The sequence below is a fragment of the Budorcas taxicolor genome, chromosome 16 (genome assembly GCF_023091745.1).
Source record: "Budorcas taxicolor isolate Tak-1 chromosome 16, Takin1.1, whole genome shotgun sequence".
NCBI classification, from domain to species: domain Eukaryota; kingdom Metazoa; phylum Chordata; class Mammalia; order Artiodactyla; family Bovidae; genus Budorcas; species Budorcas taxicolor.
In genome coordinates this window covers 76,761,525-76,786,983 of record NC_068925.1, presented here as the reverse complement: position 1 = coordinate 76,786,983, position 25,459 = coordinate 76,761,525, and the positions used below count along the sequence as shown (strand labels likewise).

The 25,459-nt window shown below is 40.8% G+C and overlaps 1 protein-coding gene across 1 annotated transcript in view; it reads right to left on the bottom strand.

The window, feature by feature from the left end:
* LOC128061315 (uncharacterized) overlaps positions 1-12,390 on the bottom strand; it is a 111,034-nt gene extending 98,644 nt beyond the window's left edge. The window contains exons 1-3 of the mRNA XM_052653588.1: positions 12,333-12,390; positions 7,682-7,870; positions 7,065-7,241 (exon numbers count right to left, since the gene is read on the bottom strand). Coding sequence (XP_052509548.1) covers positions 7,065-7,241; positions 7,682-7,870; positions 12,333-12,390 — 424 coding nt within the window. The remainder of the gene's footprint in view (positions 1-7,064; positions 7,242-7,681; positions 7,871-12,332) is intronic.
* Between the last annotated feature and the right edge of the window lie 13,069 nt (positions 12,391-25,459).

Below are 25,459 nucleotides of genomic sequence, written 5' to 3'. Positions count from 1 at the left end.
GCACCATCATTTTCTTTTAATCAAAAAATTATTCCCTAAGAACTTCTTCAATATCTATTTACATCAACATATTTTATTCCTAATACTTTCTCTTAAATCAAGGAGTAGGTAGACAAGGTACTCTACCTTTGCACTGAGGTGCTTTTGTCCAAGTTCCATTTAAACATGTCACATCTACGTCCCCCAAAATGTCGTAAGTTCCAATGCATTCATAACGTACTCTCTCACCATTTTGATACCTAGGCCTCTCACTTTGTATAACTGCATTTTTCACTCTGGGTGGATTCACACAGGAAACATCTGAAAAAAAAGTATTTCTAATATAATGATCCTTATGAACAATAAGGCAATGAGTTAATGTCAAATATATTCCATGGTTACTTAAATTCAATAGGTAATCTGTCATGAAAGACTGCTAAATTCAATGTTTACATGTAAGATTAAAGAAAAGGAGATAAAGCAATATTTTTCAGTGCAAATTAAGCTTTTTTACCTTAAATCTCTGCCCCAGCCTTCACTAGCAGGTTAATACATGATTTCAGGCCAGTGAAAATGAGAATTTTTCTGGACAACTCTTTCTGAGTTTAGTAAAATCAGTGTTAAATAAATTCACAATGAATTTATAAACCATAAGAAAGTCATAATAATAAGATCATATGGATTTGATTTAAATCATCAGGATTTGGTTTACAGTCATTCTGTTTATTAACTGTAACTTAAGACACCAAGAAAAATAAACACAGTAGATACTTATTTAGAAACTTGATCAAGAATTAGCACACTTTGAAGAATAGCATTATTGAAGGAAGAATATTAATTAAAAGATCCAAACATATCTGGGAAACAAAACTATTCTTTGATGATATTTTTTGGAAAATGCTTAAGGACACCACAGTGAGTGATGGGTCATCCCTCAGTGAGATTCAGGGGATGTAAGGTACAAGAGGCTGTAGCCTTGACTCCTAAACTGAAATGTGCACAGAATCCCTTGGGATTCCTTAAAACAGTGTCGGAGTTGCAGCCCCAGAGGTTTTGATTCAACAGGTCTGAGTGAGCCTGTGACTCTGCTTGCATATCTTACAGTTTTCCAGAACATGCTGAGATTGCTGTGCCCGGGATGTGCTGTTAGAATTATTGGGCTACAACGCTAAACACTGAGAACACAATCCCATATCTTTTTATGTTGAAACATAAACTTTTTTGACCTGTATGTGGGTCAAGGAGCAACAGTTAGAACTTGATATGGAACAATTGTCTGGTTCAAAATTGGGAAGGGTGTACGACAAGGCTGTATACCATCACCCTGCTTGTTTAACTTCTATGCAGAGTACATCACGTGAAACGCTAGGCTGGCTGAATCACAAGTTGGAATCAAGATTTCTGGGAATAATATCAACAATCTCAGATATGCAGATGATACCACTCTAACGGCTGAGAGTGAAGAGGAACTAAAGAGTCTTGAGAGTGAAAGAGAAGAGTGAAAAAGATGGCTTGAAAGTCAATGTTCAAAAAACGAAGATCGTGGCATCCAGTCCCATCACTTCATGGCAAATAGAAGGGGAAAAAGTGGAAGCAGTGACTTATTTTATTTTCTTGGGCTCCAAAATCAATGTGGACGGTGAGGGCAGCCATGAAATTCACAGATGCTTGCTCCTTGGGAAGAAAGCTGTATCAAACCTAGACAGCGTATTAAAAAGTAGAGACATCACTGCCTACAGAGGACAGTATAGTCAAAGCTATGTGTTTTACCAGTAGTCATGTATGGATGGGTGCTGCTGCTGCTGTCACTTCAGTCGTGTCCGACTCTGTGACCCCATAGACAGCAGCCCACCAGGCTCCCCCGTCCCTGGGATTCTCCAGGCAAGAACACTGGAGTGGGTCGCCATTTCCTTCTCCAATGCATGAAAGTGAAAAGTGAAAGTGAAGTCGCTCAGTCGTGTCTGACTCTTAGCGACCCCATGGACTGCAGCCTACCAGGCTCCTCCATCCATGGGATTTTCCAGGCAAGAGTACTGGAGTGGGGTGCCATTGTAAAGAAGGCTAAGCGCTGAAGAATTGATGGTTTCAAGCTGTGGTGCTGTTGAGAGTCCCTTGGACTGCAAGGAGATCAAGCCAGTCAACTGTAAAGGAAATCAACCCTGAATATTCATTGGAAGGACTGATGCTGAAGCTGAACCTCTAATACTTTGACCACCTGATGTGAAGGGCCAACTCACTGGAAAAGCCCCTGATGCTGGGAAAGACTGAAGGCAGGAGAAGGGGGTGACAGAGGATGAGATGGACTCAATGGACGTGATTCTGAGCAAACTCTGGGAGACAGTGAAGGACAGGGAAGCCTGGCGTGCTGTAGTCCATGGAGTCGCGAAGAGTCAGACACGACTTATTGACTGAACAACAATAAGAACAATGAATCATCTACGGCCATTTAATGGTTATTATATTACTTAAGATACTTTAATAATAAAATTTAAAAATTTTACCAAAGTACCTCTGCACACTGGCCTTCCTATCCATTTGCTCTTAACACACTGTATAGTGTTGGATCCATCCAGCTGATAATATGGTTGACATTTAAAAGCCACTTGTTCTCCTGACCTATATGATTTCTTCTTCTTGCCTGTGAGTACAGCACCATCAAAGCTGGGCAAGTTAAAACAATCTGTGCCTGAAAAAAAGGGAATATATATTAGTTTAGTCCATCTTTAAAAATACATAGTGACCAATGATTACATTCCAAAAAAAATAGATACATACATATCAAACCAATGAATATTGTACAAATTTCTCTTATAACTTAAAACAAATGTCAGCCATCTTGACCTAGTCACATTGAGTGTCTCTATATTCATCAGAAGTACAACATGGGAATGGTGATATTCAAAGAGATAGGGCTCATGTGATGCCTGAGAGGATACTTCTCACACTTAAACTCTTTCTCCCCATCGCAGGCCGCCTACATTATAAATGTGTTTCTGTTTCTTGTATCAAAATCTGTTACCTTGAATTACATCGCATGTCTTAGAAAATTGTGTATTATAAAGAACCGATTGATAAATTAAGAGTACATTGAGTAGTGGTAAGACTGATGAGCAGAGGTCAACTGTGATACAGTCATGTGGAACAAAGACCAGAAATCTGAGAATGTTTATCAGAGGATGTCCAAACTGTACCCAAGTTGATGTGAAAATGAGATAATTTAGCTCCTGTTTTCAAACTTGTTATTACTAGGATTGTTAATTCCCTACTAGAATTCAGAACTTTCACAAGATGCCTTGTAAAGTTCTAGAATTACTGCTTAGTTTCATATTTGTTCCATCTATGCTCCTTTTTTTCTTTTTTTTTCATCTATGCTCTTAATTAAAGATATTTATCAGCGTTAGAATAAAATGAAATATACTATACTTATGCATTTTGGTGTATGGGACCATTTCCCTCCTAAACATCTTATAGATGCAAATCCATAAATCCTAAATCCTTCATCACAGGTGTATGTGGCTTTTTCTCCATATTGATAACTGTCTTTCTTGTGATGTACAGCACCATTCTGAATTGAGGGTGGAAGTCCACAGGGAAGACCTAGGAATAAATGAAAGAAAGATTTTATGTTTCACTAACTCTGAAATTTAACTTATGTACTCTTGTCATATTTGATAGTTTAACTGAAAGTAATAAATGATTTTATAGGAGTTTACATGACATCACACAGAAGTGCACAAATGTGTCCTAAAATCACCATGCTGATGTGTGTCCAGCTGTCCACATAAGGAAGAACTTGAAATCAAAAGTACCAATATATGAAAGAGACTATCTGTGCTCTCTAACCAATTATGGGTAATTAAAGAAAAGCACACTGAGATTCCATCATCTTAGAAGGAGTGTTATATATTGTAAATTATTAGAAGAGACATTGTAGGAAGGACAGAGGACATTTTTTGGGAAAAAACTTGGTGGCAATGCAAACACTGCAACTTCTATGAATAGTTGAATTATGAATACATTTACCGATATGAATAGGAAGGTTTAATTTTGTTATAAATCCAGCGTCAACACAAAAAAATTGCCAGAATTAAAAGTGATTCTATATGGAACCAATGAAATTAAGAAAAAGAATGATTTGAACATGCAAAAATTAATTAAATGCATTAATATATAAATTACATATAAGTGCCATAATATATACAAAATTTGATATACTGAGTAAAGGAGTCTGTCTCATGACTTTGTTGCCAATTCATTAATTTAAAAAAGTGGAATTAACACACATTGAAGAATAACACAGTTGAAGGAAGAAGATGACCAAAAGATCCAAACAGAAGATCTGACAAAACAACAGGAAAATAAATGCATAATTTACAAAACTACTCTTTAATGATGTTTTGGGCAAATGCTTAAGGACACCGCAGTGAGTGATGTGTATAATTCCTCAGTGAGATTGAGGGGATGTAAGGTACAAGAGGCTGTAGCCACGGCTCCTAGATTGAAATGTGCACAGAATCCCTTGGCAATCTTTAGGACAGTGTCAGGACTGCAGCCCCAGAGTTTTTCACTGAACAGTTTTTTATGTTTTCAATGCTCTCTGAAAACAATTTTTAAATGAACTGGCATTTAAATATACTGACATTACACTGAAAATTAAGAATATATTCTACATTTTGTGAAAAGAGATATGCCTGTTACCTAGATCTAATTTTGTTAAAACATTAACATGACAGCATTGTTAATGACTTTGAAATATAGTCAACAAAATATATTTAAAATATAGGAGTTGATGAGGTTTGAATCTGCAAAATCATCACCCTATGTGAGATTATGAAAATAACCATTGTTCCCCAAAGTTTCTTCATATTACAAACAAGAATCCCCCAAACATGTTCGAGTCATACTCTAGCTTTTTTGTGACATATTTTCTATTGACATTTTCATGAGCATATTCACATGACTTCATAAACAATATTCAGTGGCCTTTCGCACTGTAGTACTCAGAATATAGAAAACAATTCATTTTATTTCCCCCTTAGGTGAGCATGTTAATTTTTTCATTAAGGTATTATTTATAGGTATCTGACCTTGCAGGTTATTTCTACCAGGAGATTCAATCAAAAAGGTAAACAGCATGTTAGATTTTCTCGGTGGTACAGTCACACAAATATTCCAGTTGCACCATTTGAGGTTTAAAATCTGCCTCATTTGCAGTTCCCAAATGTGACTCCGAAATTAAGTGTATTACAGTGAAGCTGGTTAATGTGTCATTTAGTAAATATCAAAGTTCAATGTCTTACACTATCCCTAAATGTTTTCTGTTGGTAGTTTCATGGTAAGTTATTTTATTCATCACCTGACAAGTATGTCCATAGCTTTATGTGGGACCAGGTATGAACTGGCTCCAGAAGTAATGTAAAATACTAATTTTCAATAAAACATCTCAAGATAGTAGGTGAAGTTCTTCCTGCCTGTTGAATCATCTGTATTTTCATGGGCTATAGAAAATGATCAATTTTTTAAAAATTGCAGTAGATCTTAATATGTACTGCACAGGTTATGGGGTGTTAAATGTGGCGATCGTGTTAAGGAAACCAGCTGCCAGTGCAGGAGACGTGGGTTTGATCTCTGGATTGGGAAGATGCCTTGAAGGAAGGCATGGCAACCCACTCCAGTATTCCTACCTCGAGAATCCCATGGACCGAGAAGCCTGGTGGGCTACAGTCCACGGAGTCGCAAAGAGTCGGACACAACTGAAGTGACCGATCACGCACAGTGTAATGATTTGACTTATATATATATAATGATATGTTTACAACAGTAAGTTTAGTGAATATCCATCATTTCATTATTTGATATTGTTACTGTATAATTATTATGTTCTTCTGTTTGTGTTATAGTCCTTGATTTTTGTGTTCCTTACAGTCTCATGTTCGTTTTGCATTTAAAGCATGCTGTGTTTGCATTTAAAGAAGCAGTCACTTCCTCTAGTCTTTACAGATTTGCCTTGGGGAGAGAAGTTCACTCTGTCACTGATAGGATTTTGAGGCTTTTCCAGACCTCTTTTAAGGATACACCTGGCCACATATCTCAGTTCCTCTTGGGAGAGAATTTTGAAGCTCATATGCTTCTTTCAACCCAGCAAAGCCAGTCTCTGTGCTGACAGCTTCCTGGCTGCTTCCCTGGGGCAATGCTGAATACCCAGTTTGTGTGCTTTCTCACAGTCCCACGGGGTCAGACTGGCTTCTGGATGTCTCACAGATCAAAGGCTTGGAACACCACCGTGAGGACCTACACAGGGAGCTGGCCCTGGGGCAGGGGGACGTGGATGTGTTGAGGTGCCCATGGGTGAGCAGGACCCACAAGCAAGGTGTCTGCAATGCCTAGAGGGTGGGCTTCTTGGTAGTGTCTCCAACATGGTCAGTGGGATCCATGTCGCTCAATGAGTTCTAGCTCTGGATGCTATACAGCTGGCCTCTCCACACCCCTCAGCCATGCAGATGACCCCAGTGTCCTGGATAAGAGGAGAGAGAAGTGCGCCTTCTCATCAGTGTTGGAAGCTGAGGAAGCCACCCTTGGTCAGATGCTCTTATTCCCTCACAGGTAAAATCCTATGCTGAGCGGTCTCTCTCGGCACTAAGCTGTGCCACTTTAGGGGAGGGTGACACACAAAAGGTGAGGCTGTTCCTCTAAGCCTCTGTGAGGCACCAGGTCTTGCATATCTGCTGTGATCTCTCTGCTAGACGCCTTGCCTCCCACAAAGACGCTCTCATTCATGCATGACTGTTTGTATCAGGAGAGACAGTAAAACTCCTATTCTGCCATCTTGCTAACTTCACTCTGTTATTACAGGTTTCTTCTTTGTGGTTCTTTTCATTTTCTTGACTAATGTCCATCAATAGGCACATTTATTTTGTTATACACATATCTAGGAATTGGTACACTCACACATGCTTGGTAAACAATAAAATTAAATAGGTCCTTTGACAGAACAAGAGGCTGATCTAAACATTTTTATCAGTGGATAATACAGCTGAGTCTTAGAAACTTATGAAGATAGGGGGGTCTGAGCCCAGTTTACTCACCGACGCGGACGCATATTGGAGGAGGGTACCAGCCCTTCTCTGTGCAAGTCATTGTGTTCTGATTATTGTGAAGACTATAGCCATCATGGCAGCGGACTCTTACAGTTTTACCTTGTAAATACTTTTCTTGGGAATTTGTGTAATATCCATTTTCCAAATAATTGAAAGTACATTGTCCTAAGGATCATAAAATCAATACAATAGAAAAATAACATATATTTGGTAAAAGAACACAGTAAAAATTAACTTTATAGTATTTACCTGACAATGCATTAGTATTCTAAAATATCATATAACTTAATAAAAATGAAAGTTGCTACCACATTTGTTAAAAAGGAAAAAAAAAAGAATACTCCATGTCATTTATCTTTAGTTTTTGTAATTAAAATGAGTATAAATGATGCAGATATTCTTGTAAGGTCTCTATAATTCTCCTGTGACTTCCATGAAGAGCTCCTCATGAAAGGAAGACCTATTTGGATCTTTTTACTCGCAGACCTTGTTCCTCAGCCTTCCTGTTGTATACAAGACCTAATTGTACTCACTCACTAGTGAGTACTAGTGTCTCTTCACACTTTGAAAGATTTATACACATAAAATTAAAGAGGTTTACTTACTGAGGCAGGGCACTTCTGGGGACCATCCTTTCAGGGTGCAAGTCATGTAATCCCAGGGACTTTGTGAAGGAGTCACAAAATACCGATTACAGCGATAGGAAAACTGTTGACCAACACTTGCTGGAAAGTATCCTTTAAATGCATAATATAACCTTCCATGTTTTATTACTGGAAAATCACAAGGTTTCACTTGAAATGAAAAAAAAAAGTATAAATAATATTTTATCTTAATAATCAAATTAAAATGGTTTCATCTATTAATTATATTCTCTTACTAGCATAATTACACTCATTGCCCTAGGGATTCTAGGACAAGAAAATTTATAGAAACTTCAGATGACTAATATGTGTAAGGAGATCCATGCAACTGCTATTCCAGGGTCTGGTTTCTCCTTGCCTGCCTCCGGAAGGCCCAGCATTTCCAGTTTCCTGGGATTACAGAGAACAAAATAGCAGTTATGAATGGCTGTGCCAGCACTCCTCACAAGTCATTTCCCAGCTACATGTGGAGAGAGCAGCTCCCAGTTTCTTCATGGAAGAGTCACACCACACATCTAAGACGCTCATCTTCTTCAGCTGCTGCCCAGGGAACTGGCTTCTGACTAACCCGTCCCCGAGAGCTGATGAAGCCCAGAGTTTGCTTGGTGCCTGAGGACTACAGAGAGCTGAATCATGGTTTCAAGGAGCACAAGGTTTGAAGGAGTGTGCATGCATTTGCACAGCTCCTCTCGCCAGCTCAGTGCAGAGTGAATGAAATGATAGCCTCCAGTCCTCAGGTTTACTACCTATTCTGGCTTCTAGCTCACCTCTCTCAGGACACTAATGGGAGTTGGCATACTCTAGTCAGGAAGCAACAGTTAGAACTGGACATGGAACAACAGACTGGTTCCAAACAGGAAAAGGAGTACGTCAAGGCTGTATATTGTCACCCTGCTTCTTTAACTTCTATGCAGAGTACATCATGAGAAACGCTGGACTGGAAGAAACACAAGCTGGAATCAAGATTGCCAGGAGAAATATCAATAACCTCAGATATGCAGATGACACCACCCTTATGGCAGAAAGTGAAGAGGAGCTAAAAAGCCTCTTGATGAAAGTGAAAGAGGAGAGTGAAAAAGTTGGCTTAAAGCTCAACATTCAGAAAACGAAGATCATGGCATCTGGTCCCATCACCTCATGGGAAATAGATGGGGAAACAGTGGAAACAGTGTCAGACTTTATTTTGGGGGGCTCCAAAATCACTGCAGATGGTGACTGCAGCCATGAAATTAAAAGACGCTTACTCCTTGGAAGAAAAGTTATGACCAACCTAGATAACATATTGAAAAGCAGAGACATTACTTTGCTGACTAAGGTCCATCTAGTCAAGGCTATGGTTTTTCCTGTGGTCATGTATGGATGTGAGAGTTGGACTGTGAAGAAAGCTGAGTGGAGAAGAATTGATGCTTTTGAACTGTGATGTTGGAGAAGACTTTGGGAGTCCCTTGGACTGCAAGGAGATGCAACCAGTCCATTCTGAAGGAGATCAGTCCTGGGTGTTCACTGGAAGGACTGATGTTGAAGCTGAAACTCCAATACTTTGGCCACCTGATGCAAAGAGCTGACTCATTTGAAAAGACCCTGATGCTGGAAAAGATTGAGGGTAGGAGGAGAAGGGGACAACAGAGGATGAGATGGTTGGATGTCATCACCAACTCAATTGACATGAGTTGGAGTATACTCCGGGAGTTGGTGTTGGATAGGGAGGCCTGGCATGCTGCAGCTCATGGGGTCGCAAAGAGTTGGACACGACTGAGCAACTGAACTGAACTGAACTGAACTGAAGTGACTTAGCATGCATGCATGCACATTTCCACCAAAAGACTGGAGACCTGTGATTTACCCAATGAAGATTTAAAAACAGCTGTTTTAAAAAACTCCATGTGCTACAAGAAAATACAGTAAGACAGTCAAACAAAAGTAGGAAAATAATAAATGAACAAAATGAGCAGTTTAATAAAAATAAACAAATCATATAAAAACCCCAGAAACTGTGGTACTGAAGGATTCAAGGATGAAATGAAAATGCTTTAGACCACAGAATGAAACAAGCATAAGAAATAATCTGTAAGATAGATGACATATTGAAGTTATCCAGTCAGAGGAGAATAAAAAGAAAATAAAACAACAACAACAAAAATAAAAATAAGAAACAAGAATGAAAAAAGTCTATATGATCTATGGAGCAGCATCAACAGAACTAACTTGTGAACTATTGAGTTTTCAGAAGGAGAAAAGGGGAGATGAGTGTGAAAGCTAATTTAAAGAATGACTGAGAACTTCCCAAATCAGGGGTGTGATTTGGATATAAAAGTTCATGAAGTTTATATATGACTAAACAAACATTAAAACACGTCTACAATGCATACTATAATGAAGCTTCAAAAATTAAAGAAAAACAGATAAGACTTAAAATCTTTTAAAAGCATGAAGAAAAAACCCAAAAACATCAAAACAAAACAAAAAAGTTTGAAACTTACAAAGGAACACCATATGTCTCTAAGCATATTTCAAAGCAGAATCCTGAGTAGCCAGGAGAAAGTGGGATGATATATTCCAAGTGCTGAAAGAGAAAACTGCCAACCAAGAATACTGTCATTCAGAAATGAATTGAAGATAAAGACTTCTCCAGACCCACAAATACTGAGGGAACTGAATACCTATAGACTTGCCTTACTAGAAACCCTGAAAAGAGTTATTCAAGGTGCAATGAAAGCATGCCAATTAATATCATGAAAATACACAGTGCACTGGTAAATGTAAGTGTACAGTTGCATGCAGGATACTCTAATGCTGTGACATGTTGTAATGTTAGATTTTTTTTCCCCCTTCACTGTGGCTTCCATATTGGGAATAAACCACTAATTTAATCTCATTCCTTTTGGTTAACATTCTAGTGTATGTTTCCAACACTGTTGGAGATTTGGAATAATTATTCTTTAGCCTTGGGTTTTTCCATTTTCAGCATATGTCATCAACAAGTATGATTTCATGATGAGAATGGGTCATGAACAACAGATGATGAATCTATTTCTGTGATTTTGGCTCAGAGGTTAAAGCATCTTCCTGCAATGCGGGAGACCTCGGTTTGATCCCTGGCTCGGGAAGCTTTCCCTGGAGAAGGAAATGGCAACCCACTCCAGTATTCTTGCCTGGAGAATCCCATGGACGGAGGAGCTGGTCGGCTACAGTCCACGGGGTCGCAAAGAGTCGGACACGACTGGCTGACTTCCCTTTCACTTTCACTTTGAGTTTCAATTAAGAAAAATATATGACTTTCTATTTCTGTTGGATGAGGAAGTAGTTCTTACAAGAAGTCTACAATTGCGAACAACTTATCTATTATGAAAAATAACTATTCACAAATATTCAGAACATTTATCTCTAAGGCCACTTTTAGAAAGAGGCCCCTTGTTAATGAGAAGGCTAGTTTTCAACTGGAATATCAGGCAAGGATTTGTCAAAGTTCCAAATTTCTCTTTCATGCTTGCATACTCCTTCTCCTCTGCTATCTCTCTTACTTAGAAATATGCCTTTATTGTTTCCTCTAACTGATTAATAGACCATCTCCCATATAACTGAGAACCAGGGATAAACTGAGTAACACATCTGTCTGCCCTTCAGCAAGCACTCTGGTAATGGAGCCGTTCTTATAGGTGACCTGGGACCTAAGGTGCTTTTAATTGTTACCCTTAGGACTGGACAGGAAGCTCTGTTGTGTTGTAAACATTGTTTATGAGGAAAATTGACAAATTGATTTAAATAATATGCAAAACCCAACATGCAACATATTATAAACTCAATAATACACAGCAATGCATATTATAGTCACACTTAGTGTTTAATGAGGTATCATAAAACTCATTAGAAGATATAGCTACAAGAAAGAAAGAAGAGGACTGGATTATTAAAATTAAAAAAAAAGAAGAAGAAAAGCATCATAATGAAGAACTTATAAATTTCAAGATAGAAATGATAAAAAAAATTTTTTTAAATTTCACAATTTCCAATGCTCTCTTAAAACAATTTTAAAGTTTTGGCATTGCAGCAGAAATAAAGAATGTACTCTGGATTTTATTAAAAGAGATGCCTGTTACCTGTAGCTAATTTTGTTAAAACATTGATTTGGCAGTGATGTTAATGACTTTTAGTAGCTTTACTAAGATATAATTGAAATACAGTCAGCTGAACATACTTAAAATTTAGTATTTGATGAAGTGTGAATCTGCAAAATCAACACCACATGTAAGATTATGAAGATATACATTGTTCTCTAAATTTCTTGTATTACAAATAGGAATCCCCTAAACATCTGGAGTTATACTCTAGCTTTTCTGTGATATATTTTCTGTTCACATTTTCCTGAGCATATTCACATGACCTCACAAATCAATATTCAGTGGCTCTGCATACTGTAGTACTCATAGGATGTTGAAGATAATTTATCTTACTTTCCCCCAGGTGAATATGTGATCATTATTTCATTAAGGTATTCTTTATAGTTATCACATCCTGAAGACTATTTCTACCAGTTGATTCAATCAAAAACACACACATGAAAGTGGAAACGAAGTAGGAAGAAGGGTGAGTGTTCATACCTGTTTCAACTTACCTTGCCCATGAGCACAGGAAAGCCACAAGGTGAGAACAACATTGATTAGCAAAAACATGTTAGATTTTCTGATGATACAGTCACACAATACTCCAGTGGCACTCTTGGAGGTTTAAAATCTACCTCATTCGCAGTTAGAAAACATGACTTTGGATTTAAGTGCCTTACAATGAAGCTAGTTAATTAGTGCCATTTAATAAATATCAAAGTTCAATGTTTTACAATATCCATAAATTATTTCTGTTGGTAGTTTCACAATAAGCTATTGTGTTCAACACCTGTTATGTCCGTGTACAACTTTATGTGGGACTAGGTGTGGACCGGCTTCAAAGTAACATAAAATATTAATTTTTATTAAAACATTTCTAGAGAATAGGTGAAGTTTTTCCCAGCCTTTGAATTATCTGTATTTTCACATGGCTAGGGAAGTGAGGAGATTTTTCTAAATTACATTAGATCTTAATACCAAGTACACAAGTTATAGTGAATTCTTTGTATTTATATGCTACTTATGTATGGGTATTTTATGGTTATTTTTTCCAGCTCTTTTGACATATAATTGACATGCAGCACTGCATAAGTTTCAGGTGTGCAGAGCATAATTATTTTCTGTTTTGTTTTCAGATTTTATTTATTTTAATTGAAGGATAATTACCTTACAATATTGTGATGGGTTTTGCTATATATCAGTATGAATCGGACATAGGTATACACGTGCCCCCTCCATCCTGAGCTCCCACCCTACCCCTCCAGATTGTCAAAGAGTACTGGCTTTGGGAGCCCTGCTTCATACATCAAACTCGCACTGGCTATTTCACATATGGTAACGTATGTATTTCAGTGCTGTTCTCTCAAGGCACCCCACCCTCGCCTTCTCCCACTGAGTCCAAACATCTGTTCTTTACATCGGTGTCTCCTTTGCTATATGTAGGATCGTTAGTACCATCTTTCTAGATTCCATATATAGAGCATAATGGTTTAATGTATATATATCTTGAAATGATGACTACAAGTTTCGTGAATATCTATCATCTCATAGGGGGCTTCCCTGATAGCTCAAGTGGTAAAGAATCCCCCTGCAATGCAGGAGACCCCGGTTCGATTCCTGGATTGGGAAGATCCACTGGCAAAGGGATAGACTACTCACACCAGTATTCTCGGGCTTCCCTGGCGGCTCAGCTGGGGTAAAGAATCCACCTGCAATGCGGGAGACCTGGGTTCGATCCCTGGGTTGGGAAGATTCCCTGGAGAAGGGAAAGGCTCCCCACTCCAGTATTCTGGCCTGGAGAATTCCTGGACTGTCTAGTCCATGGTGTCACAAAGAGCTGGACACGACTGAATGACTTTCACTTTCAGATCATCTCATATAAATACAAAATTAAAGATAGAAAAATATTTTGTGTGTGAAGAGAACTCTTAGGACTTACTGTTCTACTAACTTTCATACATAAGATACAGCAATATTAACCATATTTACCACATTGTACGCTACATCCTTGGTTCCAATTTATCTCACACCTGGAAGTTGTTACCTTTTGACTGCCTTCATCCAGTTCTCCCACCCCCAGCCCTAGCCTTGATAACCACTTATCAGATCTCTTTTTCAATGTGCTTGTTTTTTTACATACAATTGGCCAAGAACACTGTTATTTCCTGTTACCCAGTGTAGTGATTCCATGTTTCTGTTTATTTCAAAATAATCACCACAATAATTCTAATTACATCTATCAACATTTTTAAAATTACGTAATTAATGATTGTATTCTTGACATTGAATATTTCGTGCTCCTGACTCATGTATTTTGGACTGGCAGTTTGTCCTCCCTAACCTCCCTCACCAGAGGATCGGGAGTGCATGCCCATAAAAAGACACATTACAGCATGGTTCACGGAAGCTTTATTTATAAATGGCAAAAGTCTATATTGTTCCCATGAACATTTGGAGACTGGACAAAGCATTTGCAGCATTTTCATACAATGGATTAATATTCACTAATTTAGAAACCAAAATGAAGTATAGCTATTGACAGCAATTTTGCAAAATCTCACAGCTCTCATGCTAAACAAAAAAATCAACGCACTCACTAGGTTCATCAACTTATTATTGATATAAAATTTAAAACATAGAAAACCTGACCATAAGGGTGGTTGCCTATGGAGATAAGGTGTGGTACAGAATGGGAAGAGACAAAAGGAAATCTTCTGTTGTGCTGGAAGTTTGCTCTCTTCAGTTCCAGGTTGTAGTTATATGGGTATATATGTGATTAAAAGACATCAATCAGAACACTTAAGGTTAATTTCACTTTAGGTACTTAACTATTTATATGTTTACTTTAGCTTTAGAAATACTATTTTTCTGAAGAATAAAGGTAAAAGTTACTGTTTTATTTCAAATGTTCATTTTTCATTGAACTCACTTTCACCCTAAAAAAATAATAATGTAATTATGGAATAGGGAGTAATTTCAAAAGGCATGAAGGAACATTTGGGATGATGAAAATATTCTACATCTTGATAATAGGGTGGTTATAGAACTGTATATATCTTATCTTTAAGATGCCTTCACACAAAAATCTAACTGATAATTTCACCAAGCATCTGAGTACTGCTGTCTAGCCAAGCTGACACAAAACTACCACACAAAATATCCAAGATCAACTTGGATATTTAGTTTGGAAGATTCCCAACCCTACTATGAAAGATACACCTGATTTCTTCTTGCTTCTTGTAGTAAAATACATTCAATGTGATGGAAATTGAAGAATGAACTGTCAAAGAAAAAGGAAGCAGTGTGAGATGATTTGAAGTGAATTAGCCTATCTTTATACTATACTCACCAATCAAGCCCATAGTGAGGCTGGACAGTCCTTTGCTTACAAGGTTACACATGTGAGTCGAGAACCAATCAATTGTCTCAGCCTAAGCCAGAAGTAGAGATGCTATTATCCAGGGAAGATGTGTGGTGTACACACACGACTAACAGCTGGCATGTATTAGGGCACAAGAGACCGACAAAGTTTTTGAGAAGGTTCAGTTCAGTTCAGTCGCTCAGTAGTGTCCGACTCTTTGCGACCACATGAATCGCAGCACGCCAGGCCTCCCTGTACATCACCAGCTCCCGGAGTTCACTCAGACTCACGGCCATTGAGTCAGTGATGTCATCCAGCCATCTCATTCTCTGTTGTCCCCTTCTCCTCCTGCCCCCAATCCCTCCCAGCTTCAGAATCTTTTCCAATGAGTCAACTGTTTGCATGAGGTGGCCAAAATACTGGTTTCAGCTTCAGCATCATTCCTTCCAAAGAAATCCCAGGGCTGATCTCCTTCAGAATGGACTGGTTGGATCTCCTTGCAGTCCAAGGGACTCTCAAGAGTCTTCTCCAACACAACAGTTCAAAAGCATCAATTCTTCTCCCCTCAGGTTTCTTCACAGTCCAACTCTCACATTCATACATGACCACAGGAAAAACAATAGACTTGACTAGATGGACTTTTGTTGGCAAAGTAATGTCTCTGCTTTTCAATATGCTATCTAGGTGGGTCATAACTTTTCTTCCAAGGAGTAAGCATCTTTTAATTTCATGGTTGCAGTCACCATCTGCAGAGATTTTGGAGCCCACAAAAATAAAGTCTGACACTGTTTCCACTGTTTCCCCATCTATTTCCCATGAAGTGATGGGACCAGATGCCATGATCTTCGTTTTCTGAATGTTGAGCTTTAAGCCAACTTTTTCACTCTCCTCTTTCACTTTCATCAAGAGGCTTTTTAGTTCCTCTTCACTGCCATAAGTGTGGTGTCATCTGCATATCTGAGGTTATTGATATTTCTCCCAGCAATCTTGATTCCAGCTTGTGCTTCTTGAAGCCCAGTGTTTCTCATGATGTACTCTGCATAGAAGTTAAAGAAGCAGGGTGACAATATACAGCCTTGACGTACTCCTTTTCCTATTTGGAACCAGTCTGTTGTTCCATGTCCAATTCTAACTGTTGCTTCCTGACCTGCATACAGGTTTCTCAAGAGGCAGGTCAGGTGGTCTGGTATTCCCATCTCTTGAAGAATTTTCCACAGTTTATTGTGATCCACACTGTCAAAGGCTTTGGCATAGTTAATAAAGCAGAAGTAGATGTTTTTCTGGAACTCTCTTACTTTTTCCATGATCCAGCAGATGTTGGCAATTTGATCTCTGGTTCCTCTGCCTTTTATAAAACCAGCTTGAACATCAGGAAGTTCACAGTTCACATATTGCTGAAGCCTGGCTTGGAGAATTTTGAGCATTACTTTACTAGCATGTGAGATGAGTGCAATTGTGCGGTAGTTTGAGCATTCTTTGGCATTGCCTTTCTTTGGGAATGGAATGAAAACTGACCTTTTCCAGTCCTGTGGCCACTGCTGAGTTTTCCAAATCTGCTGGCATATTGAGTGCAGCACTTTCACAGCATCATCTTTCAGGATTTGAAAGAGCTCAACTGGAATTCCATCACCTCCACTAGTTTTGTTCGTAGTGATGCTTCCTAAGGCCCACTCGACTTCACATTCCAGGATGTCTGGCTCTAGGTGAGTGATCACACCATCGTGCTTATCTTGGTCTTGAAGATCTTTTTTGTATAGTTCTTCAGTTGTATTCTTGCCACCTCTTCTTAATATCTTCTGCTTCTGTTAGGCCCATACCATTTCTGTCCTTTATCGAGCCCATCATTGCATGAAATGTTTCCTTGGTGTCTCTAATTTTCTTGAAGAAATCTCTAGTCTTTCCCATTCTGTTGTTTTCCTCTATTTCTTTGCATTGATCACTGAGGAAGGCTTTCTCATCTCTTCTTGCTATTCTTTGGAACTGTGTATTCAGATGTTTATATCTTTCCTTTTCTCCTTTGCTTTTCACTTCTCTTCTTTTCTCAGCTATTTGTAAGGCCTCCCTAGACAGCCATTTAGCTTTTTTGCATTTCTTTTCCATAGGGATGGTCTTGATCCCTGTTTCCTGTAGAAGAAGGTTACTCTAGCAGAAATGCTTCCAGCTAGAAAGGAGCCGGCATCATACACGTAAGGGAGGAATGTCTCCAAAGATAGTGCCCTGGTAGGTGGGGCCAACAGGGCCTCTTCCAGCTGAGAAAATAGTCTCATCTCCCTGGTGGTTCATAAAGCTGAGTCTGCCTGCATAGGGGCTGACATGGAGCATTACTTTCACATAGGAGTGTTCTCTGGTCCCAGAATCTAATGAGATTTCTCTTGGTGGGTTTTGAAAATGTTTATGACTTGTGACCCCTTTCTTATCTCTTTCTCCATTTATGAATGGTAATTTCTATCCTATGTCAATATTAGCATTGCACTTTGGAAGCACATTACTTGTTTTCTAGTTCACAGGGCCACATGTCACTACAAATTTTTCCCAGGGATGGTCCAGAAACTGAATCTCATTCATAACTTATTTAGAAGACATTTAAGTAAAATTTGGGCCTTCGAGTTGATGCTGTAAAGAGTGAAAACTTTGGAGGATGTTGGGATTGGGTGAATCTATTTGACACATGGGAAAATAGGGATCTGATAGATTGCAATGTGAACTCTTATGTGTCAAAGAGGGTCCCTTACGGCCAGGACCTAAAAGTGTTACCTTATTTGGAATTAGGGTGTCTACCAGATGTAATCAAGTTAAGATGAGGTCATTATGGTGACCTCCAATCAAATGTGAGTGACATCCTTGTAAGAAGAAGAAAATACAAGTGAAGACAAAGACAATCGGGGAGATATTTTTGTGACCAGAGAGGCAGAGATTAGAATGATGCAGCTGCAAGCCAAAAAAACCAAAGATAGATGCCGCTCCTAGAAGCTGCAGAGCAGGAAAGAGCATTCTGCCAATTCTCTGGGAGAGCGTGAAATAAAAAGAACAAATGGAAGCAAAAGGAAGCACGTGCTATTGTTAGTCTTCAGGTGACCCCAATCCTGCTCATCAATGCTCCATCCAAAATACCTCCTCTAATCCTTGTTGTTGTTGTTCAGTTACTCAGTCACGGCCGACTCTGCGACCCATGGACTGCAGTATGCCAGGTTTCCCTGTCCTTCACTATCTCCCAGAGCGTGCTCAAATTTCTGTCCATTGAGTAGATGATGTCATCCAACCATCTTATCCTCTGTCATCCCCTTCTCCTCCTGCCCTCAATCTTCCCAGCATCAGGGCTTTTTCCTTGAGTAGGCTATCCCATCAGGTGGCCACAGTATTGAAGCTTCAGCATCAGTCCTTGTAATGAATATTCAGGATGGATTTTGTTTAGGATTGACTGGTTTGATCTCCTCGCAGTCCAAGGAACTTTCAAGAGTCTTCTCCAGAATCTTTGTCCTTACCTTTTTCACGCATGTAAATTTCACCTTCAATAAAACTTAGTTGCTCAAGGACTGAGGCCCCATAGAGTTGAGGCCTCTTATGCTAATGGTCTGTGTAAATAATTTACCTTCCCAGGAGTCCTTTTCTGGGAGCAGAGGGGAAACTAATTGACTAGCTGTTGGGAGAACAATGGCCATACTTTTCCTAATTCTGAAATCTATCGGGCCACTAGAGGCTTCAGCAGCGGTCAACCACGGAAACCTCAGCTATTGTCCTGAATTATGCCTGCCTAATGCCGAAGAGATCAGCCCTGGGATTTCTTTGGAAGGAATGATGCTAAAGCTGAAACTCTAGTACTTTGGCCACCTCATGCGAAGAGTTGACTCATTAGAAAAGACTCTGATGCTGGGAGGGATTGGGGGCAGGAGGAGAAGGGGACAACAGAGGATGAGATGGCTGGATGGCATCACTGACTCGATGGACGCGAGTCTGAGTGAACTCCGGGAGTTGGTGATGGACAGGGAGGCCTGGCGTGCTGCGATTCATGGGGTCGCAGAGTCAGACACGACAGAGCGACTCAGCTGAACTGAATGTCAAAGACTGAGCAAGGGCCTAGGCGTCGGGACAGTCTGGAGGGCCCCAGGTCCAAAGTGGAGTCCTGAGCGGTGCCTGCCCCACAGGGATCCACTGACTGTTTTCAGGTGGAGGTGCTTGATTCTTTTTATTTAGTCCAGCGTTCTGGAAAAGGGTCAACGATGACTGCGCCTGCCCTTGATTCCTTCCCATCCTTCCTAAATAGGGCAGTGACAGTGTGTTCCCGAAGAGGCGGTGAACATTTCCCGCGAGCCGCTGAGCTTCTCCTTTGGGTCTGCAGACGGAGAAGTGATGCCCACACCCCGCCCCTCCCGGCCTAAGGACCGCCCCCGGCTGAGGCCCCGCCTTGCAGCCCGTCCATTGGCCAGCCGGGGCCCGTTCCAGGCCACGCCCACCTCCGTGACCGCACTGGACTGGGTGAATCCGCGGATTGTTGCGCGCGGTAACTCAGTTTGGAAAGGTCTGTCCCGCGTTGGTCTGCGGTGTCCCGCTGATCGTCCCGAAAATGACAGCGTCTTGCGCGCCTCGCCAGGCACCTCCCGCTCGCCCCGAGAGTCCCCTCTTCCCTTGGTGCTGCGTCGGGATGCTTTTGGCGGCCCTAGTGCTCCCGTTACCCATATTCTCCGGTAGGAGCCTGGAGACAGCGTGCGCCCAGGCGGCGAACTGGAGTGGGTCGGGGGCCGGCAGGCCAGAACCGGGGGCGGGGGGCTTTGCTTGGTGGCGCGGGGCGCTGACACGGAGCTGGATCCGCCGGGGGTCCTGCGGAGTTGGGGTAGAGGGCGGGGCGGGTGTTTGCCGGGTCTAGCTGTGCGGGGACCTAAGGAGAAGGCTTGCATCTTGGGGGGCACTGAGAGCTGCGCGATGGTGGGCTCGGCCTGGGTTGACCAGCTCTTGCCAGGCTCTTTCCCTGGCAAGAGGTTGTAGGGTGTTTACAGGACACAGCCTGGTGAGGACAGGTCCAGGGCCCTGGTGCTGGTGGGGAAGGCTTGCTCAAGTGTCTGGGGATGTTGCGAGGGGAAGGGTTTGTCTTGTGTTCCGTGGGTGGTTGCGGGGGTGGGGGGTTGTGTCCCGCTGGGGGAGCTGGGAGAAGTGTACCCCAGTATATGCTTTGTGAAAGTCACCAACCCAGTGGTGCCCAGTGTGGGACTAGGAAGCTTACTGTTTGCTTTGCATGTGAAGTTGCTCAGTCGTGTCCGACTCTTTGCGACCCCATGGACTATAGCCTACCAGGCTCTTCAGTCCATGAAATTTTCCAGGCAAGATTACTGGAGTGGGTTGCCATTTCCTTCTCCAGTGGATCTTCCCAACCCAGGGATCGAACCGTGGTCTCCCGCACGGCAGGCAGACGCTTTACCGTCTGAACCACCAGGGAGATCCATGTTTGCTTTGCATGGGGCTTACCAAAGCAACCGAAAACACATTGGTAGTCAAACCTAGTGAAAAATGAGTATCCTGGAAATGAACTATAAATGATGTTCACCTGGTTTTCCCTTAAAGCTCATAAATTAGAGCTGAGACCCCGTTCACTAAGTTTGTGTGTTTCAGTGAATCCAATAAATACTTTAAATATGTACAAAATACATGGTTATTGTATAAAACATAAACAAGGACAACAATTTTTTAATACTTTGGTATATTTCTTTGTCTTTGTCCACAGATGTATTTCTATGTCCAGGATCTTTTTAGGATATATTTCATGTAGTTTGTTTGCTACAGTTTTTCTTAGCAGCATTTACTCAACAAATACTTGTCTTCTGTATGCCAGGTCCTGTCCAGGTCCTGAAGATGCACTTGTGAACAATAAGTGAACAGCATTCCTGTTTTCACTATCCTGATTTCACTGTTTGTCTGTTTGTCCCCCTCCCGCACACACGTGTGAGTATATGCAGGGACTGAGTTTTGCTCGCTGTTACACCCCCAGTGCCAGGCACACATTAGGAAATTGAATATTAATATTTGCTAGAATTTATTGGGAGTGGCAGACGGTAGCCAACACATAAGACTAATGAATATGTTATAGCCCAAGAGAAGTGCCCAAGAGGAGAGAAGCGTGGTTCTCTGATGGCATTTAACAAAGGGCTGGTGGGAGGGGAGACTTCTGCTCAACAAACAGGCTAGACTCTGCCACCTTGTCTTCTGCACTTGCTGTTTCCTCAGAGGGCTTAGAAAATTCTTCTGCCTTATGCATAATTAACTCTTTCTTATTCTTCAAGCTCTGTGGTGTCACCTTTTCAGAGGGACCTTCTCTGGCCTACCATTCCCAGTGGACACACACACTTCCGTTTAACCCCCCTGCTAACTGATAGTCATCCACCCAAACTATGTTTTCCATTCTCTCTTCACGAGAATGCAGAGACCTTGGCTGTCTTCTTGGCACACTTGGTTTGAAATGCCTTTTTTTTTGCCTCAGTGTCAACACTCTTGTATAACTATCGAGTACTAGAAAATTAGAGGTAACTTTCAGCTGGGGCTTAGAGCCCAGGAACAACTTCTCTTGCTTCCAGGAGGAAGTTCTCTAAAGAGCCACACTTAGGATGGCCTTTCTCTGGTGCCTAAAAGCTAAGGCAGAGGCAGCTGAGGATCAGAAAGGATGTATATGCCCCTGATAGTAGACTCCTCAGGGCTCACACTACTACAGTCTTGCTTGTTACAGATCATTTTAAAAGTTTATTTCTCTGCAGGAGAGGTGTGAGTGATGGAACGGCAGTGCTAACAAGAAATTAAATGGACTTCTTTAATGATGTTTAAAATATGCTTAAGGCTAGAAGTTGAATGAGATGATGAAAATTGTTCAAAATAGAGAAAAAAAGGATATAATGAATAGGGTATATCAAAGAAGATACCAACTGGAAATGAAGAGGATGAAAAGGTTATGTTTAAGGTTGAAAGGTAAAATCAGGATAGGTAGGAAACTTAAATAAGGTATAAATGGGAACTCACTCTACTGGGCATGGAAAGTATGTGGATACTACAAACAGTCACAGAAGTGGCTCTTGAGGAGCAGGTTTAATAAGCTGTAGTTGTTGTGCCTGGAAGGCTTGCTAGCTCAGAGGTGGTTGCCAAATGGCAGGAGCCCACAGAAGGGACCCGTCTCATTCCTCCAGAGCAGGGCCTGTTTTTTGGGCCAAAACCTATAATTTCCTTTTATAGGTGATCTCTTCTGCCCATATTAAGTCTTTTCTTTCTTCCTAATGAAAGAAGCCAAGATCAGTAAATGCTTACATGACAGTTTCTTAGTTTTCCTACTCTTCGTATTACAGTGCAAGAAGAACAGTCCTTATCTGTCTGTTGCTAGGTTACCATACTACTGGGAGATAGACAGCAAAAGAAATGATGTGGTCAAACTTCCCCACTGCATAAAGTTTCAAGATGATTATTTTCGATGGTTGGATTTATTGTACTATATTCTTTTCCATTGATTTCTGTTTAACAGTAGTGAAACTTTGAAAACCAAAGTGTTTTGAAGAGTGACTGACGGACATGCTGTGTGAGATGTTGTTGGCCACAGGGATGAAGGGATTCCACTATATTATGTGTTAAACATAAAAGCATGTAATGATAAGCATGCAGAGGAAAGTCCAAGTGCCGCTGAACTTAGGTTGGACTACTCACCACTCGGAAAGTCTATACTTAAGAGACAAGTGCTGGTAGGAATGGAAAGGTTGCTTTAAGCAGAAGGCTGGCATCTGGGGAGAAGGAAGACTTCTGTCCCAGAACCTACTCTGAAGATTCTGCTTGGCCCTGGAAGTTTTTAAAGGGAAAAAGGGGAAGTAATCTCCAAAGTTAATCATTGTGATGTGGGTGCATGCTCAGTCATGTCTGACTCTTTGCAACCCCATGAACTGTAGCCCACCAGGCTCCTCTGTCCATGGGATTCTCGAGGCAAGAATGCTGGAGTGGGTTGCCATTTCCTACTCCAGGAGAATCTTCCTGACCCCAGAGATTGAACCCACGTCTCTTATGTGTACAGGCAGATTCTTTACCGCTGCACCACCATGGAAGCCCGGTCATTGTGATAGGGAGTCATATTTGTTGACATCTCCAATTGCCTGCAGACTTCTTGACTCCTTGTGCTCCTTCTTTAGATTCTGTCTCCCAGAGTTTGCTCTCAAGATTACTGAAGGGAAAACTGGGGGAAAGAGCTGGCCATGTCTTAATTATTCTTCATTTCTATTTCTTGAACTTAGAAAAGAGCCAACAAGTTAGACAGAGTATTGTGTGATCAAAAGATGTGAAAGGTATGCTTAGGCCTGAGGTTAGTTAAAATATAGCTTTGATCAAGTGACGAGACAAAGGGGACCTCCTGCAGATAGCTCTTTCTTACAAAAAGCTGCTTACACGAGAGAAGGGACTGATCATTGCCTCCCCAAGGAAGCAGAAACTACTTCCTAGAGGAGATGTTGAGTGAACAAGGAAGGCAAGAGCTGAAGGAGTTGCTCCAGAGCAGGAGGAAAGGTGTTCAGAGCAGAGGAAGGAGTGTGAGCAAAGGCTCAGAGAGATGACGTGGCTCAGGGCAGTGGTGACCTGTCTAGCTACCCCGCGTGGCAGCAGTGGGGTGAAGGAGGCAAGAGGAAGGCAGCAGTGTAGATCACAGAGTGAATAGTTGTGAAGAAACAGGATAGTTAGGAATGAACAATTAAAATCCTAAAAATCAGACTACGATATTATTACCCGTTGTTTTTGGGCACCGTGAGACTTTTTGTGGGCTCTAGCAAATGCACAGCTAAACTGTGTGTGTGTGTGTGTGTGTGTGTGTGTGTGTGTGTGTGTGTACTCAGTTGTGTTTGGCTTTTTGTGACCCTTGGACTGCAGCCTGCCAGGCTCCTTTGTCTGTGGAATTTTCTAGGCAAGAATACTGAAGTGGGTTGCCAGTTCCTACTCTAGGGGATCTTCTGATCCAGGGACCTAACCAGTGTCTCTTGCATTTGTAGGCGGATTTTTTTTACCACTGCACCACCTGGGAAACCACATCTAAACTAGGTTGCTTTAATTTCCCCAGGCTCAATATAAGACCATTTCTTAAGCACTAAATACAAACGCTGTCATTACCATACGAGGATTTCAGATGACTGACAGTGATGGAAAGCAGTGTTGGTAATGGAACCAAGATTCCTGGCCTGACCCTGGGTGTGCTGCCTACTAGGAATGCATTCATGGGAAAGTCCCTTCACCTTACCATGGTTCAGACTGCTTATCTTAAAGAAGGGAAAGTAGTACCCAATTCATAGGAAGACTGTGAAGGATACGTTAGTTTAAAAAACACGAAAACAATGGTTGGCACAGGTAATGCCTGATTTGCTGTTTCTAAAATGATTGATATCACCAATGTTTTTGCAAGAAACATGTTCTGGAATTGTTCATTGCTAATCTTTAGGAAAATATAACCTACAGTCTTTGGAGTTCACTTATAATGTTAAAATACTATGTCTAGTCATAGAAGTGATATAAATAGGTTTATAATAAAATATTGAAACAAATATTTTGACATGAAAGCAGTGAAACATTCTGATAAAGTGAAATCTTAGTAAAGAAACCCCCCCAAAATGAAAACAGACAAAAACAGAAGTAAAAAAAGTGATGGTTTGAAGATCTTTGTGGAGCAGTTTGGCTGAAGAGTTAAGAATTTTAATTTTATCAGAAGTATGTAAAACTGATAACAGTGCTTCTTCAACTGTGGCACTAGGAACTAGAAATGCAGAGATGAATGGGACATGGCTCCCAGGAAGGTTACCATGTCCTAGGGAATATAAGCAATGAGCAATTACAGCATGAAAGGTGCTATGAAAGAAGTAAATTGTGGCAGCCATGAGGATGCTTGACCCAGTTGTTTGAGTGATAGATGTTCAGAACCTCAGGGAAGAAGTGGCATCTAAGATGAAACTGAAGGAGGAATGGCAAAGTCTCTGCTCAAAGCTGAAGTCAAATGATGCATAGAGGTCCAGAGTGCTACACGAAGCTGAGTGATTTCATGGGCACTATGGTGGAACTGAATGGGCTTAGACGAGTGTGCAAGAGTGAGCAGATACTAAAGCTCTCTTAGCTGTATCAAGGAACCTTATACATTATCATGAGGGAATAAGGGAACCATTGTAATATATCTGACTTGAAAGAGTTCTGGTTATAGTATTAGTATTATATGGTGGCAGTGTGTAAATGAATTGAATGAAAGGTGGCAAGACCAGTACGGAGACCTATTCAGAAACTCTTGCAGCAGTTCAGATA